General features: G+C 30.2%; 1 protein-coding gene across 1 annotated transcript in view; it reads right to left on the bottom strand.

The window, feature by feature from the left end:
* Window positions 1–17,285, bottom strand: part of LOC111691520 (PTB domain-containing adapter protein ced-6-like) — a 31,877-nt gene extending 14,592 nt beyond the window's left edge. Inside the window, exon 1 of the mRNA XM_023454525.1 lies at window positions 16,844–17,285. Within this exon, the coding sequence (XP_023310293.1) occupies window positions 16,844–17,285 (442 nt within the window). The remainder of the gene's footprint in view (window positions 1–16,843) is intronic.
* Window positions 17,286–17,956: the final 671 nt, after the last annotated feature.

The following is a 17,956-nucleotide window of genomic DNA, read 5'->3' on the forward strand; positions in this document are numbered from 1 at the left end:
TTACCATTTTTGAAGGCTTAAGCACTGGTCTATATATCAAAAGTGAAAAACCGAACCGAATGTAAACAGTAAGCTAAAAGTACAAGTAATTTTGTTTATTATAGTTAAATATTTTTCACTGATGCAATTTCTCATAAGGGTATACCATTTATATACCTAATTTTTGATAAAAATGCAATGCCAGTTACAGAAAAAAAATAGTGTGAATGTCGAATACATACTAATTGAGCTGAAAGAATCCTAAGACAGGAACATCATGTAGGTCAAAGGTGAGTGCCATTTCCATTTTCTCCTGTGGATGGCCGCGCGTGCCCACGTGCTCATTAAGGTCGAAGCGTGGGCCCACATCGGCCCACGTCCTCTCACCTGGCCCGCGTAACCATCTGGTGAATGTCTGCGGAGATGACACCGCCGTCCTGTGAGGGAGTAGCTCGCTCGTATCTCTACGACAATAACAATAAAAATGAATGGATGTTTTTAACATGTGGCCCATTAAAGTTGGGCTCGTTTTATACGGATATTTGTAGGTTTTGGGTATTATCAAATTTTCATATGCCGACCCACATTTAGGGAGGCGGTATAGTTGTTTTTACCTTATCTTGGAAGGTCTTGAAACTTCATATGACACTTAAAAAATGTTTAATGTAAATTACTTGACTGTCTAATAGTGTCTCCCACTTAACAACTTTTTAGCTTTCACTCGAATTATTTATTTATTTTTTCAAAAGATAAAGCTCATTGACTTGAAGAAAAGGATTTTCAAATCCAATGCTACCTAAAATACAAAAATATAGTAGAAAAAATATAAGATATTTTTATAGGAAAATTATATTAACAAAATGTGTTCAATGTTATGGAAATAACTGAATTTGACTAAATTATAATTATATAAGTTAAATTTTCATGAAATACAATGCTGAGAAGATTATTGTAGCATTTCTATGTTCCTACTCATTTGATTTGATTGTTAATGTAGCAACAATAGAAAATAGCTATTTATATGTTTGGGCTGGAAAACCTGGAATTACATATTAGAAAACTAGAACTGTAAAAATATCATGAAATTTCTCAAATTTTCAGGGAATTTTCCCAAAATCCAATTGTTATCGGTCTTTATTTTGGATGTCACCTCTCGGAAAAGTAAATTCTACTATTGTTAATTCATCAGGGTCTGTGTGTACCACCTGCATCGTATGTTTGTTGGTTTACTGTCATGAAAAATTAGTTTATACGATTAATATTCCCGTTTCTTTTTTTTTTTTTCATCCTTATGAACCAAATTTATCTATCACAGGGTTCTTGGAGACTTAGATGTACAAAAATGTTCAAAGTAGTACAAAATTTAATATATTTATACTTTTCAATTTACCACTAAAAAAATATTTGCCTTTTATTCAGGAAAAATTGAAAACCTCTCTTCTGAAAAATCTGCTCCGTTATTTGCAGTCCAACTGAAAATATTATTGAACGTTTTACTTTTAAATATCATTTTATTTGTTTATTATTACGATAGAATTATTTATTTTTAAATTAAAATAAGAATTGCATGAGAACGTTTCAACAACTTTTCAGTCGGACTATAAAACAAAACCACAGCTAAATTTAAAAAAGCCATTTTAATTTTTTTAGTAATATTCAAACGAAAAGAAAGCATTTTTTGCAGTGAAATGTTGCCAAGCATTAAATTCTGTATTACTTTGTCCATATTAAGCTTTTCAGTATCTCTAAAAGTAGTCGAGATCATTGTAGTGTAGTGATTCACGCGGTATGTAATTATAATAACTGCTGAAAAATTGACACCAAGGGGAAAAGTTTTTATAGAATTATAGAAAGAAAAATATGTCTTATAATTTTTGCTTCTCTGAATATTAAAAAAGCGCAACCTAAAATATATAGATCAATGTTTAAATGAGAAGAAAATGCCGTTATTTTAATTGGCCGAAATTAAAAATATTTCTAACAGTTAAAAAAAAAAATTGTAGATTATTAACCAAATTTTAATAACAATCACTTGTTTTTATTAGTTTTAAATTTTCATATCGAAATTATGTCAATATTAAAAAAAAAACGTTTTTCTATGTTTCAATTACGTACTTGAATGGCGGTGCTTTTATTTGTAACTTAAGCTTCTTACATATTTTTTATTATAGTACGTACAAACTTTTATCAATATTATTTATGGATAAATGCAATAATTATCAATATTATTAGTTATTACTATTATTCGCTACCATAAAAAACTTTTTAATAATTTAACAAAATAAATAATATTTGCTGGTTTTATATAGTATAATTCTATTAGAATTTAACTAAAAATTCCACGTATACCTATACATATTAAAAGTAGTTTTTCAAATGGTTTTATATCATGTACCCAATATTTACATTCATCTCAATTTTTTGCTTCGGAAATAAATACTTTTTTGTTGAATCTAGTTTAGAATATCTAAGGGAGTCGGTGAAAACCTTTATACATCTATAAAATTACAAAATTTTCAGTACAAGCTCCATAATTACATGACTTTTTGGTGACAAATATTCAGTCACTTTTTGTATTAATTTTTCAACGACATTTAGTTCTGTGTTAAATTGTCGTACAGATTAATTACATTAATAAGATGTAATGATAATTTTAAGGTCTAGTCCGTAAAAAGTGACACTGCGAATTATATTTATTTCCCAAAACATTAATTTTTTACTTAAATAAATAGCTATTTGATGGTTTTCACTTTTTTTTTATTTTTTCCATATCTATTCTACTTTTAGTTTTTTCAATATTTATGAACTTGGATTCTAATTATATTTTCTGATCTAATTACATATGTGGTTATTTCATCATTCTTCACATTGTTTTTTTCGTAACTTAATCTTTTGAATTAATGGTTTTTAGGCAATATGAAGTTGAATACTCGAATGGTTATATCCTCTAGTGGTGATAATCAGCACAGCACGTTCGACTAAGCGGAATTTTATGCAAATCTTCATTTTATAGCACTTCGTTTCAGAAAAATAAACGCATAGTATAGGTGTCTACTAACAGTAAATATCATAATTGAATATGCCTAAGGCTTGTTTTGGTTCTGTCAGCGGACAGTCCTAGAACAGTTCAAAATAGTTACTCGACTGTATTGTCAGTATGTCTTGGCTAAGATGTTCTTATGAATTGAATGGTCAACTAATTTGAACCGTCCTAGAACCATTCTCTGTAGGAACCAAAACACATCCTATAGTCTCTTAATGAATAGATTAAGTTTTTCGTCCTGATTACTATACCCAGAATATAAATTACAATGAGGAACGTACGGAAATGGAAAAATACCAGTTAGTCAGGCAAAATATGTATCAAAATCATTTGATGCTATCGTTTAATATTTAGATACGTATTATTTCATAATGTCGGAATAAATCAAATAAATATTTAAAATTATTGTTTGAAATAAATAATATATTTTTTTGGTACGTTGTCAGTGTATATCGTATTTAGTGGGTGTTTATATATTCTCGAATGGTATTAACGTTGGCGTTAATTGAACTAGAGAACAAATTATGGAAGGTAGTGTATAGACTAGATATCATATTACCATGGAGGATTAAAATGACAAGGTGTCGTATTAAGAAACTAAATATTATAAATATTTTAAAAGCGTAAAAAATTAGTTGTCAAATCAGAAATTTCTTTATTCTCGAGTTAGTGATATTCTGTATCTTTGCCGTTAAATGAAATGAGAAAAAAATCTGAATATTCTGTAATTGGTTCAGAATTAGCCAATAAAATCATGAAGAAGTTAAGCTTAACTATATTTCTATAAAATTTAAGTAATATACCTTGATAAATCTCTAAGGAAAATATTAAGTGCATTTATGTTGTCAGTAATTGCGAAAAAATAAACATATGTATAATCGCACAACAGATTGTGGTGTAGAATCTAATTGACTTCAGTTAATACGATTAAGACACTGTAAGAAATATTGGACTTATTTTCACCCAATTTAACCCAAAAATACAGGGAGTATCTAAATAACACCGAAAAAATGTAAGGGGCGATTCTTTGGTGAAAATTAATAGGGGTCGCTGGTATAAAATTTTAAAAAAAAACTCTCCTGAAAAGTTACAACCCAGTTTTTCTTTTTTATCTTCCATGTATATCGAACTAAAGAAACCGAACTTGGTGAACATTATCTGTCAAAAAATCTACACTTTTGGAAAATTTTCAACCCTGAAGTATTTTTGTAAGGGGGTCAAATAATCAACCCTATATGACATTTTCGGCAAAATACACTCACGTTAATCAGCTCATTTTAAAAATGCATTGCAATACATTTAATTTTTTTCTCATACATCCTTAATTTTTTGTAAAAACTTGAAGAGATCAAAATGTTAGTAAATGAATGGGGCTTTTTATAATATATATTTTAAAAGGAAACAATTTTTCTCTTTTCGTTTTATTTTTCGGTATTTTAATCAAATGTTTTGATCCTAAATCATCTATATATTCAAATTTAATTGATACAGTTCATCTCGACAACATGCACCGGCAACACCAAATATTAAGGCATCCTAAAAAGGAAAATTTAATATCTAGATATTTTAAAATTTTCACATCTAAACGTAGATGCCTCCAACTTTTACAGGTAAATCGGAAACGTATGCAGTCATATCATTTTCGGATCGGGAGATCGTATTTTTTTCAAGGCAGCAAATCTTGAAGCGAAAGTATATGCTATAAAGCCTCATTTACATATGATTAGTGCGGTTGTATTGGTTCTGTAAAAAAGTTCTTAACATGTCACAGTAATGCCGTTGTACTGCAGTTGGTACGGCAGAAGCTAGAAGCGTTTTATCTTTTACCAATCCGTTACCACCAGTAATACAAGGACCAATCAGACGACATCATTTTTGACAAAACACCACAAAACATACAATACAGTAAATAATACTAATTTTATGTAAACAGAGTAAATAATATTTAAGTATGCCATACAAGTACAATGCAACAGTAGAACTGCAGTGCCATTGCACTAACGTTTATCTGAACATCATCAACAAGTATGAAAAATAATCAGTATTGGCAGGCAAACAGATCTTTGATTAATAAATGTGTTTTTCCTATATCTGGTAATTTCTGAAATACACTGGATTCGAAAATGGGCCAGGCTGAACATTTTTAGCTTACTGAATGACTCCAGTCGGTTTCGTAAGTATAACACAGTTCCTGTAAATGGAGGAGGGCAACACATGCTGCATCACGTTATATATTATTTTTTCTGGCATTATTGACGGCATGAAAACCAATTTAGATTACTGGCGTATATTTGTACGAAAGTCGGGTAGGCGTTGTAACTGTAAACTTAAGGTGGCGGAGGTGTCAATATAAATTATTCGAACGGAAATCGATGCCACAGAATCCTTTTGATTTTATTACTTTAATTTACATTTCTAAAAGCATCAATTTAAATAAAACCGAGGTTACTTACCATTACTACTGAATAGCATTCCTTGACTGGAACTAATTCTAAATAATTTAAATGTTAATGTCGAAAGGAACTGACGATAAATTTAAAAGTTTGTAGGCGGCCTATAAAAGTTTCTAGTTAATCGAGAGAATATCGAAATTATATCCATAATATAACTTCTTATCTATATTTTAATTTAATATTGGAATTTTTTATGTACGAAATAATTTTAATCAGTTTTTTGTCAAGAACACTTAAATATAGTTTCTGAAATCCGTTTTTTCTTTATTCACTTAAATTTATCTTTTTATATATATAGTTTTGAGATCGTAAGAAAATTCTGTAAAACTTTTTATTTTAATCATGTTTTTCTAAATACGGTTTTTTCATTTTAAACTCTCCATTTATAAATAACTCAAAAAGATCAAATTGATAAGATATTTCTAACTTTCTATGTACTCGTCATAACCTTATCGATGAAACTGGGGTGAATTAACTTGCAATTAATATTATTTTTAAATAACCTGTCTGGTGAAAAGAGGATTCGATTTATTTTGAATCTGGCAGAAAAGATTTTTTGGCCGTTTTAAATATTGTTTGTTGTAATTTATTCGTAGCTTTCTTTAGTAAACTGGATATTTTGCCGCATTAAAAGGCATATAGTACCATCTTTTTAAATCAAGTTCAATCTAGTTCAAGTTCGATCAAGTTCAATCAAGTTTAAAGTAAAATCAGACAATTATGTGTTACCATTTTCTTACTCACGGCCAGTGGTGTGTAAATTTGTTTTTAAATTATGAGATTTGACAACAATGCATGGCCCAGTTCCCAACTGTGCATACGCTGTGTCTAACATGCCCCGTTGTTTGAGGTTACACTAGCTTAAAACTTGCTATAAATGCACAGTATTATCTTTTTGTTTTTTTTTATATATACACATACTAATTGCATCAATATTTACCATGACTGTGACTGCAATGCTGATGGGAGCACCCTACTTTTAAAAATATTGGCCTATTTATCTGTTCATTAACTGACCGACATTTGTGACATTTAAACTGCCGCCAAAACAAACAGATTACTCTCGGTATATGCCAAAGTTTTCTAGACAATCATTATTTTATCATAAGGTTATAATGGACTGTAAATACTAAAATTAGAAAATTTTCTGCAAAACTTTTTTCGAAATTTAGAGTAGTGACCTGCTAGAAATGTTTGCAAGGACATACATATATTGGTAATTATTGTAGCTGACAATATCTTATATTCCTCATAAATACAATCTAAATTACCTATAATAGACAAAAAATATATATATTTTAGGGCATATTAGATTAGATTATTATAGAAAATGCTTTTTGAGGAAAATACTTACAGTTGCCTAAATTTTTCCAAATTGTCATGTTTGAAATCTGTATCTAAAAACCTACGCCATTTTTTATCGTATTTTTATTAAGCATGCTGAGGTATGTCGGGAACTATTTATTTAAAATGGCATTTTTTGTTTCCTGTTACATTTTAGTAAAATACTTTTAAATAAATATTACAAAATATGTATTATAATATCTCTTAAAGTAGCACTGTTGAGTCATAAGTCGTAAATAATAATGGTGTCATATTTATATTTCGTTCTGCATCTTAATGAGCTTCAGTGTCATTTCCAAAAGTTAATGCACTTGGCACATATATTCACGATTCTAGAAAATTTAGAGTAAATAAAATGGATCATACAGAGCAGTAAGTAGGTATGCATAGAACCAGGTTTTGTTATTAAATACATATTATTATATATTTTTTTGTTGTTGTTTTTTTTTTGTTTATTTTGGTAATGTAATGTAAGTAATGGTGTTGTGTGTTGTTGTATTTTGTGATGGTGTGTAAATTTTGTGTGTTTATAATTATTAAATATCCGTTTGGGCGCCTTTTATAATGTAAAATGTCATTTGGGTGTGTTTATGTCTAATTTTCCATTGAGCATAGGTTCTGATAAGAAAATTCTATAATAACACTGACAAATATAGACGAATTAGACTTTCTTACCTTATCATTGCTAACATCGCCTCCGGCAGCTTTACTTTGTATAAATAATGTTCACAGTGTAGACAGGATTTTATTAGTGTAGATAGGAATGTTCATTTTCTACACTGTCCCTCAAGAAAAAACACTTTATTTTATCAATAGCATGAGTCCTTACCTCATAGGGGCGGTTCTATGCTCTTTTAATTAACCTTTACTATTTAATTTTGGGTAAGAAACATTGAATAAAAGCAAAATTGGAAATATTTACACAAGATGACATTTATTACTTATTTATCTTTCAATTTCGAACAATATTTTTATGAACACAGAAACTAGAATATTTTTTTTATATACTTTTACATGAATAATTGTCTGAGAAATGCCTTATTCTACCTATCATAATTGAGAAAATGTTTGGTTAACCAATTATCATTATTTTAAACGTTTTTCAAACAAATTAACTTATACTACGAACATTTGAAATTAAACTAATACTTAAATTATAGAATGTTCAAAAATGTCAATTTAAACTTTAATCACTGACATTGTTTATAGTTTGTAACGGGTTTTGTATTTCACAAATAGCTTTTATAGTTCGAATTTGCAACACTTTATGGCATGGAGAAAACTCTTATGCAACTGGACTTACTTGGTTTCGTTCTGGCTGGCAATTTGCGGTCGTCTCCATAACCTCACTTTATTGTTGTCATTTGTCTGCTATTCTCGGGCGTTGAGGATGGCTGTTGGGTCTGTGTAGAGTGCTTCCTGGTGTTTTTGATGTTGTTTGGGGAGCCACAGGACAACATGCACCCCTCACCAGTCTCTAGAATCTCCTTCTGCCTCTCTCTCAGCTTGTTGACTTCTCTCGATGTTTTTTTGTTTTTCCGGTACCAGGTAAATTCACTGATTTGTTCTTTCGCCATTGGTTGCTCGTATCCCTGTTATCATTTTCTAACTGCGCAATTTCTCCAGCATGTTGCGATGAATTTGATTTTAATTAACTTACGGCGTAATTTATATTTTATAACTGCGTAGTAGATTTTATACGTCTTAATACTAATTTACAAGAAATTTTTATATGATATTTTGCATGACAAATTTTTTATAAGAAACTTCTAGCCTATGTGTTTCTGATGTTATAATATTTGAACTTTCTTTTGTACTAGATTATTTAACATTAATTTACTCATAAAATCTCTAAATTGGCCCTTCTTGTGGCATTTTCTTTTACTTTAATGCTTCTACTTCGTACCCAAAATTTATTTTCTTGACATGCTTATCATTAAAACGTATTATTTAAAATTTTGACTGATAATGTTTTAGGTTTATATGAAATAACTATGAAATGAGCTTTTTATTTTTCTTTAAAAGTAATTTATGTCTTTATTTTATTCTACATTATAATTTCATGAAAATTTTCTATGCTATTTCTCGGTGTTGTGTCTTGAGATACAGTGTGTTCATTTCAACATACATTATGATTTTAAACAAACGACTTTCTAGTATTTTAGATCTATTGAGACAGACTAGGTAAGATTTTAATAATATGGGTGATACACACGGTAATCAGATTTGCTACGAAACACAGTTATCAAATTTTAGTATAGTAGGTACATCGTATTTTCGTTAAAGGTTATTTTTCTTGAAATCATATTAGAGATTTTTTAATGGAAAATCTGACTTCGTAATTTAATTCGGTACCAAATAAGAAGTGGATCTTATTTGTGGAAGGGCGAAACGGGCGGTGACTATGAGACGCCTTCATTATAGCCATTCTTCTCTATCGCATGTATTTCTATGTCTTACTTTATCGCTCTAACGTAACTTCAGATAGACCATCGGTACTTTCTGACCCTGTATATAGAAACATGAAAATTAAAACACAAAAATACACTATTGATTTTACAGTTTATTTTTACTAAACACTGAAATAAATAAATTTGTAAGGTTATACACTTACACCACACAAAGGCACTGTAACTCTCTCGCAAAGTCGAAAACTAAAATAAAAATGTAACAAACTCGTTCACCATCCCGTCATATAATACCAGGTGTGAAGTAAATTTGCAGTTGCAAATGCTCTCCATCCGGAGAACATTTCAACTGTACAGCTGTTGCCCTTCGAAAGCCTTCGGAACATGATGGCATTCTGCTTAAATTTAAACTGTTCGGGATTCAATTTTGATGTTATTTTATTTATTTTAGATTAATTTAGTATGTGATGTGACTGTGACTGATTCGCTGCAGAGTGGCTGAATAAGAAAAAATATTGAAAAAACATACCGTATTTATTGACACACGTGTGTTAACTCTTAAATGCGTCCTCTTCTACCATACATAATAACTAAGTATAGTTCAGCTAATGTCAGGGGTCGTTGGCACTGAGATTCACAAATTAAATAAGTATATAGACTGCTTTAAAAAAGTAATAATATAATTTTGGAAAAACTTGAAATGATTTAAAAAAAGATATATTTCATATGAATCAGACTAGTATTTTCATTTATTTTTATTGTTAGTTTTTAAAGCTACGAAAACAATTATTTTAAAACATAAATTAATTTTATTTACAATTGGTAACGTATTTTAGGTTTTTACTTCAGACGTAATCCTATTGTAAAAGTAGCAACCACCGACATTGGTTTTAAATTTGACCTTGTATAGAAAATTCTAAATTAGAATTGAATAATTTCCTTATAAATTCGTATAAACAAAACTAATTAAAAACGAAAAAATTCGAAATATTTAAATTGGATTTGTGTGCAACAACTTTCGGCTTAATGCACCTACTGCGGTTTGAATAAAAAACAGGAAATTATAAAAAGGATCCTCTTAATTAAACTAGTTTCTTTTTAACTAGAATGTGATAATAAAATCAAAGATAAGAATCATGTAAAACAGGCCCAATTTAAAGAGACCTAGGTCCCTCATAAAATTAATATCAGATTAAGAACTTTTTAATTAGCTGGTCGGGAAATACAATCCCCACATATATAAACTACTTAAATTACCTACTCTTATTACCGGATAATATAATATTTTACTATTGCAATATTAAACACCGTTTTGGAATCAATAACTACCCCATTGCACCACTATACAATTATGCATTAATAAAATTATAAAATTTATTAGGTTTTAAGATGGTACATGTCAAGGATGATGTCAGAACAATAATAGAAGTTTTTTTTTTAATAACTTATATTATTTAGAGATTTTATTATGTCGGGTATGCCTTTTTCGTTAATTACATTTACATTTATTTTTAATATTTATTTTAGACAATTTATTTAATAATAATTTGTAAATGAAGTTATATTTAGCATAACTAGATTTTGATAATTAAAAACATTATTTATATATTTGGTAAAATTTTTATGATTTTTTTTTAATTAATTTGAATTAAATTAAAGTAAATTAAAAGTAAAATAGCCCATTTTGTAATTTGTAATGTAATTTTGTGACAGTACAAGAGCTAAAGCATTTTGAATATGTTTAGAAAAAAATTTCTATTTGGCCAACTTTGACGTCTCCTACTGGCAAAAGAACAACTATAATAGTTTAGTTATATCATCTTATGTTGATCCAAAATATTTGTAATTATTCCATGTCCACTGAACATTATACAAAACTTAGTTTTTAGTTTTTTGATATTCATCAAAAATGATCTTTTATAATCGCATAAATCTATTCCATATTCACAAGTTTTATTTATTTCATGAAAAACAGCTTAATATTTCTTCAAGTAAGATCCAAATAAGATCCATATTGTTATGTTTTTAAAACGGTAGATGCTATTTCACATAGAAATTTTTTAAACAAATTTTCTTAAAATTAATAGCATTAATTTTAAAACAAAAATAATTCTTTTGGATTAAGATTAACATCACAAAATTCTGTATTTAAGTACAGTACTGGTTTCGTGAACAACAAATTACTTCATATCTTCAGGGCAGTTACATAGGATTGGCCAGTCTGTACACAATAATAATTATACCTTGTTAGTGAAGCATTGTGCTGTATGGTTTATTAATTAAATTAATAAATAAATTGGATTTATTTAATTAAAATTTGTAGCGGCAACATTTCAGACAAGAATACCTTTTCCGGTACAATAAGACAAAAAAACTGTTTCGCCAAGAATCTTTGTGCGGCACAAGATAAGGAATCAGCACTTCAAACTGGTTAACAAGTATTCGGTACATTTTTGGTGTGATGCAAGGCGTGAGTCCTCTCTAAACATAGCATCCATCACAAGCAGTCTCGTGACGGTAGTACATTCAAAGTAAGAAGTACTGCGTCAGCGAACAAATAAGTATCTCGATGTGGCCGTATTTGTAGTATTTAAATATAGATTTAATTTTAAATTTTTATGGAAAATATATTTGAACTTTTTTAACTAAATCCCATAGCAACAGCCAATCAATTGTCTCATACCAGGGCAACATAGCTCAATTTAATTAAATCACAGTTAAACTTAAGTTGTTAAACGGGCTGTTTAGTAGCATCAAAAGAAATTCTAAATCTTGTTTTAAGATTATAAGCATTTGAAACTAGAACATTTAACTAGGATGGTATTTAGATGTACATACAACAATTTTATATTTGAAAACATTATCGAAAACGCCACACATTTGAATTTAGAAACAAAAATAAAATATTATAAATACAAACCTGACCTGATCTAAGCTAACACCGGGAGTGTTAGATGAAGAAAATTTAATTTAAGCATATTATGTATGTTGATCTACATTTTATTCGTCGTTATCAGCCATACTTGAAAATAACGAATATTGTTCCCCAAGTTATAAATAGTGCAACTATTAAATGTTTAAAATTTTGCATTTTTATAGATATTTTTCAACAAGAGAATTGAGAATCTTTCACGATGCAATTTTGTTTCCCTGATTTAAATATTATAGAAAAAATACACAACTTGAACATGTAATTAGTAATTGTATCTAAGAAACAAATTCCGTAATGTTTATGTTGGCAAAATTTTTTATGCAAATATTCACACCTGCTACACATGTCAAACTACTATTTCGTGTGCTATTGTCATATGTTGCACCATCAGTCGTATATTGCACTATTGTCGTATGTTGCACTATCGGTCGTATATTGCACTATTGTCGTATATTGCACTATTGTCGAATATACATATACAATTACCGTATGGTGCACTATTGTCATATGTTGCACTATTGTCGTATGTTGCACTATTGTTATGTTGCACTATTATCGTATGTTGCACTATTATCGTATGTTGCACTATTATCGTATGTTGCGCTATTGTTTTGAATAGGTGTCTCTAGACAATCCACTGTGGTTCTAGGCTTCCTATATGTATGTATGTACACTTTTCTTGATTTTGATTAACCATTGTCTTTTTATTTTACTGACTAACGTTTTTTCTAAGTTTTAAAAATATCACTGGTTTTCCGCTACTTTTTTTCCTTACTACGCCATAATGACTAATATCGTAATTTATTTTATATAATATGCTCTTGTTTTTCATGACAATTCAAAAGATTCACAATTTAGAACCGACATTTTTGTGACAGACATAATTTCTATAAACATTTTCATTCCCAAAATGTGCAACCTATGTAACTAAACACTGGAGCACCTTTTTACCGTAAATTGTCTAAAATCTATAATTTTAGAATCAGACAGTGTAATAGATAATTAAGATACGAAAAAGTTTAGGACGCTGATTAACACGTCGAAATTACACTGAAAGAAATACACTTTATTCTTTATGAAAATTCTAAATGCCATTATAAGAACATTGTATACTATTTGTGACAGGTAAACAGGTGAATATTGGATATTAATATAGTTCTATAGTGAATATAAACCATATTCTTTATTAAATTGTTGTATAACTATTATCCAACATTGTTTATACTCTTTACAAAATGATAGTTGTAATATTGTAACTGTTATGAAAGTGTTCCATACGTGTTATTAGAAGATCTAGTCCTAATTATAAATTTTATAATAATAAATTTATTAAACTGTTGTATACTTGCTCTGTATAAGTTAAAAACATAATATGACTTTAAATTTTCAGAGATCTTATTGTAGAACTGAAATTACAAGCGGATATTCTAATGTAAACATATAACAAACATTTAAATATTCAAAATTACTATCCAGCTTATTTTCTTAGTAGCGATGCCCGTGTCTTCTTGTATTACATTACATGGGAATTTGCATTATAACTTCCACACTAAGAATGAAACATGCCATGAAAGGTTGACTTTTTTTTCTGATTCTATTTCCTTGGATAGACCGTTAGCATTATGTTCCACCATTTTATGTGAAGCTTAACATCAGGTGTTTCTAATACAGCATATAAGTTAATAATTTTTAAGATTCAGACAAGATTTAAGTATGAAAGAACAAAACAATTACAAACCATAAAACAGTTAGATACTTACATAACTTTCCGCTTTCCACTCAACGCGGTATGATCATGTATCCCACAAAACTTGTGTCTATGCGGTCTATCCTCATTCAACTAGAAGAACCTTAATAGTCACAACGGACTGTCGGAAATGTTATACGATCATAACTTAAGATGCTTTTTACTCGTTGAAAACGGAAACATAATCATTATGAAAATGAATAATTCTGTTAAAAAACAGATGTTATATACAGATTCGGATATTGGTCTTTATACACTACACAAATGGAACATAAAGCCTATGACATATAATAATATATAAGTAATTCATTATAACCTTTATTTCATATATGCACCTGTATTAAGCGCTTTCCAGTTAAACTCATTGAATAATGAGTATGGACGTGAGTGTTTTTTAAATAAAAATTGCATATTTGTGTTAGGTGTATGTTTTCAAGTGGAGCTTATTTACAAGTAATGATTAGATTACCTTACAGGTGTGGTACGTAAACATGTAGTCAGACTGTCAAGAGGCAACAATGGGCAGATGAGATGTGATCAGGGTTCCTGGCAATCACTCGTGATATGCAACAAACAAGTACTGCTGTATGTTCTTAATACGTAACTAATTATGGTTTACACTCACCGGGGGCGCCCCGCCCCGTCCTTACGCTGTCCTATCTGGCGGTCCCTCGAATAAGCATCCCCGATGTAGGTTGTGCATGCATCTGGAACACCTGTAATCAAAACTACACACACATACGCTCACTTCTTTCATCCTCGTATCTCTCGGCTCAGCCCCTGGATACGGCGCCCCTTGGCTAATGCCCTCGGCCTCACCATTCATTCTCGTATCACTCGCCTGGATACGGCGCCCCTGGGCCACGACTACCTCTCGGCCTTACCATCCACTCTGGTCACCAGTCATTCATTCAGTAGTAACACAATAACAATAATAATAATAATAACACCTGATTTATAGAGACAGATCTGCCCTAATGACGTACTTTAATTACTAGGGTTTTAATAAGTAATCGCTGAGAACGTATTCACTGCACTGCTGAAATAAGACTCTCTCGTCTCTAACGCAGGAACCCAGAATCACACCGTCAGCTGAATCTACATAAAATAATAACGCTATGAAATACAACCAATCATTTATTGAGAACTAAGCCCAGTTATTCACTTATTTGTTTATTTAGTTATTTTCTTTTAAAACAGTTCCTAACATTTGTTATAAAAGTTTTACTATGCACTAAGTATATACATTATTAAACACTAGATTCAAAACCATTTTCAAATTTCAAATTATATTCATTTATGACGATTTATCATTAAATACTTTAGCTACACCCTCGATATTTAAGCTATGTCTAAAAACTAGACAAATATATTATGTTTTGATGTCACCCGTTCTAAATACAGTAGAGTAATTAAATAAATTTAGTGGAATTTCGCTTTGGAAAATGAATAACAAAGCTTGTATGAATGCTATTATTGTCAACACGGACCATGTAAATACAAGTGTTATTTTAAGTTCTCATTTCAGACTCATTAATTATTCTGATCATTCATAAAACTTACTACTAACGAAATGGTATGTACTCCGAACAACTCTTATAATTAGATTTATTCACATTCATATATTTGTTCGTGGAAAATATGTGCAGATTTCTTTTAGCCAATACTACACTACAACAAATAAGCAGATGATTTTGGATGTGAATGTACCCGTTACAAATGTATCTCGCAGAATCACATTCGCAGACGGTATCAAAATAAATGGCATACTGCCTAAAACGCGCAACCGGCAATCTTTAATTGGTGCCTTTTTTATTTAACCTCACGATTGTTTTTATTTCAGCCATCTTGTTTCACATCTGATCTGTCACCTTGTTTCCAACAAGAAAGCCGTACAAATTAACTGTATTAACATTTTTTTTAAGTAATTTGAAATGTAGTCATCGATAAATTCTCAGTATGAGTGTATTTTATACTTTTTGTAGTCTGTGCGGATATTTTGCAACCACTGTTCTGGAATGACCGTTTTATATCTAAAATTTAGACAGTTGTCTATTCTGTAATAAAGAATATTTATATTTTCAGTAAAGTTAGTGCCAATTAAGATATCAAATTTAAAGTCATAATTATTAATTATGTAATACTTCGTTTCGAGCGTGACCTCATCGATTTGTGTTTGTGCTATGATATAATACTCAGCCGTGGTGCCGATTCCTAAGAAACCCGATAAGACAGTGGGTTCTTTGAGTTTACAGATAGGAATGTTGAATTTTTCAGCTAATGATAATTTTATCAGAGAGCAGTCACTACCAAAATCTATAAATGCTTTGCACATATTTCCGTTAATGAAAATATCTTTATAAAATTTGGACGTGTTATTTGAATTTTCAATAATATTAATACCTTTAGGATTGTGATTTTGTTTTACATTATTTTGTTCCTGTTTACTTTGAGATTGGACATTACTAATTTTCTTTTTATTTAAACAATAACTTTCGATGTGACCCTTAAAATGACAAAAATTACAAACCTTGTTTTTATGTTTACAAGCTGAACGATCGTGGCCACTCTTGCCACAGGCTTTACAATGTTTATTTCGATTTACTGAATAGACAGCGCTACTTGTTGAGGGTGTTTCATTATTCAGTTTATTTTTCAAATTTTCAATTTTTGGTTTATTTTGAAAACTGGAATTGGTTACATGAATTTTATTTTTAAGATATGCACCTAATGAATTTATATTGGTCATATTTGAGGCTTCCACGGCCGCGCTTATACCACTATTATTAATAGCACCCGTAATCAGTGAAATTTTGTCTACATCGGTGAAATTTAATTTTAGTTTATTGATTTTAGACAAATGTTCAAAATAAAAATCATATAGAGAACAGCCTTCGTTCGGTCTATGGTTAACAAGGTCCATCAATAGTTTATAACAATCTCGATTAGATTGAAAAGTTGATATTAAAACATCTTTCCATTCTGCCCAAGTAAAGCGTGACCACCCCAATTCGCTCTCTATGAACCCATCATACCACGTTTTTGCGGTTCCTTTTAATTTGCTTAGAGCTTGAAATATAATTGTAGTATCAGACCAATGATAACTAATGGCATTGAACTGAATTATTTCAATCCAATCGTTAATATCTCTGAATTTAGGATCAAAATCCGGTATTATATTTGAAACGGCTATAAATTGCGAGGACTGTGCACTATGCGGCTGTATTATAGGAGGTGTGTGACTTACATTTGATCTGGATTTTGATTTTTTCTTTTGCTGTTTATAGTTACGCTGACCGCGATAGTCGTCGTCACTTGAGGTTGATGAGGACGACGAGGGTGACCGTTGCCTTTTGCTCTTCTTTTTGTGACGTCCCATATTGGAAAACGGCACGAGACACTTCAAACTTTTAGTTTTTTTTTTTTTCAACACTCACTTTTCTATTCAACCTTCTGATGTAGTCTGTGCGGGGATGCACAGAAGTAAAAACAGTGTAACTAGGGAAAAACTATTTATTTTCCTTAATTGGACCTCTAGACACAGAGAAATACAATGGTAATCGCCCCATTCGATATCTGCCTTGCTAATTCTACATTTTCTTATATAAACTTTATTGAACAACGACGGTTATTGTAAGGATGCAAGGTGATATCTCGCGCCGGCAAAGAACATGGGCCAGGGTCGGACTGCATTTTGTGTAATTATAACACCGAGACATAAAAAGAAAAAAGTAGTATGTACCTTTGATTTCACCCAATAGGCTTCATGTATTTTGACGTGCTTCATCCGAATCTGTAGTCTGTTTAGCCCCAAAATTTTGAGTAATTGTCAAAGAATAGTGAAAAATCTCCGAAAACCATGCAGGTTACTGAGCGCAAAAAAAACTTGACCTTGGTCAAGTGTGTTTATTATGTATTTTAATGCCCTGAATTCGAGACTGAGGTCTATTAGCTGTATCTTCCCACATATTTTGCAAAAAATAGCTGGAAATGGCAAAAAATCATATTAATGAGGGTGAGAAAATTTAGAAAACGGTTTTCTAGATTGGA

This window comes from Anoplophora glabripennis, unplaced genomic scaffold (genome assembly GCF_000390285.2).
Source record: "Anoplophora glabripennis isolate ALB-LARVAE unplaced genomic scaffold, Agla_2.0 scaffold262, whole genome shotgun sequence".
Classification (NCBI taxonomy): Eukaryota; Metazoa; Arthropoda; class Insecta; order Coleoptera; family Cerambycidae; genus Anoplophora; species Anoplophora glabripennis.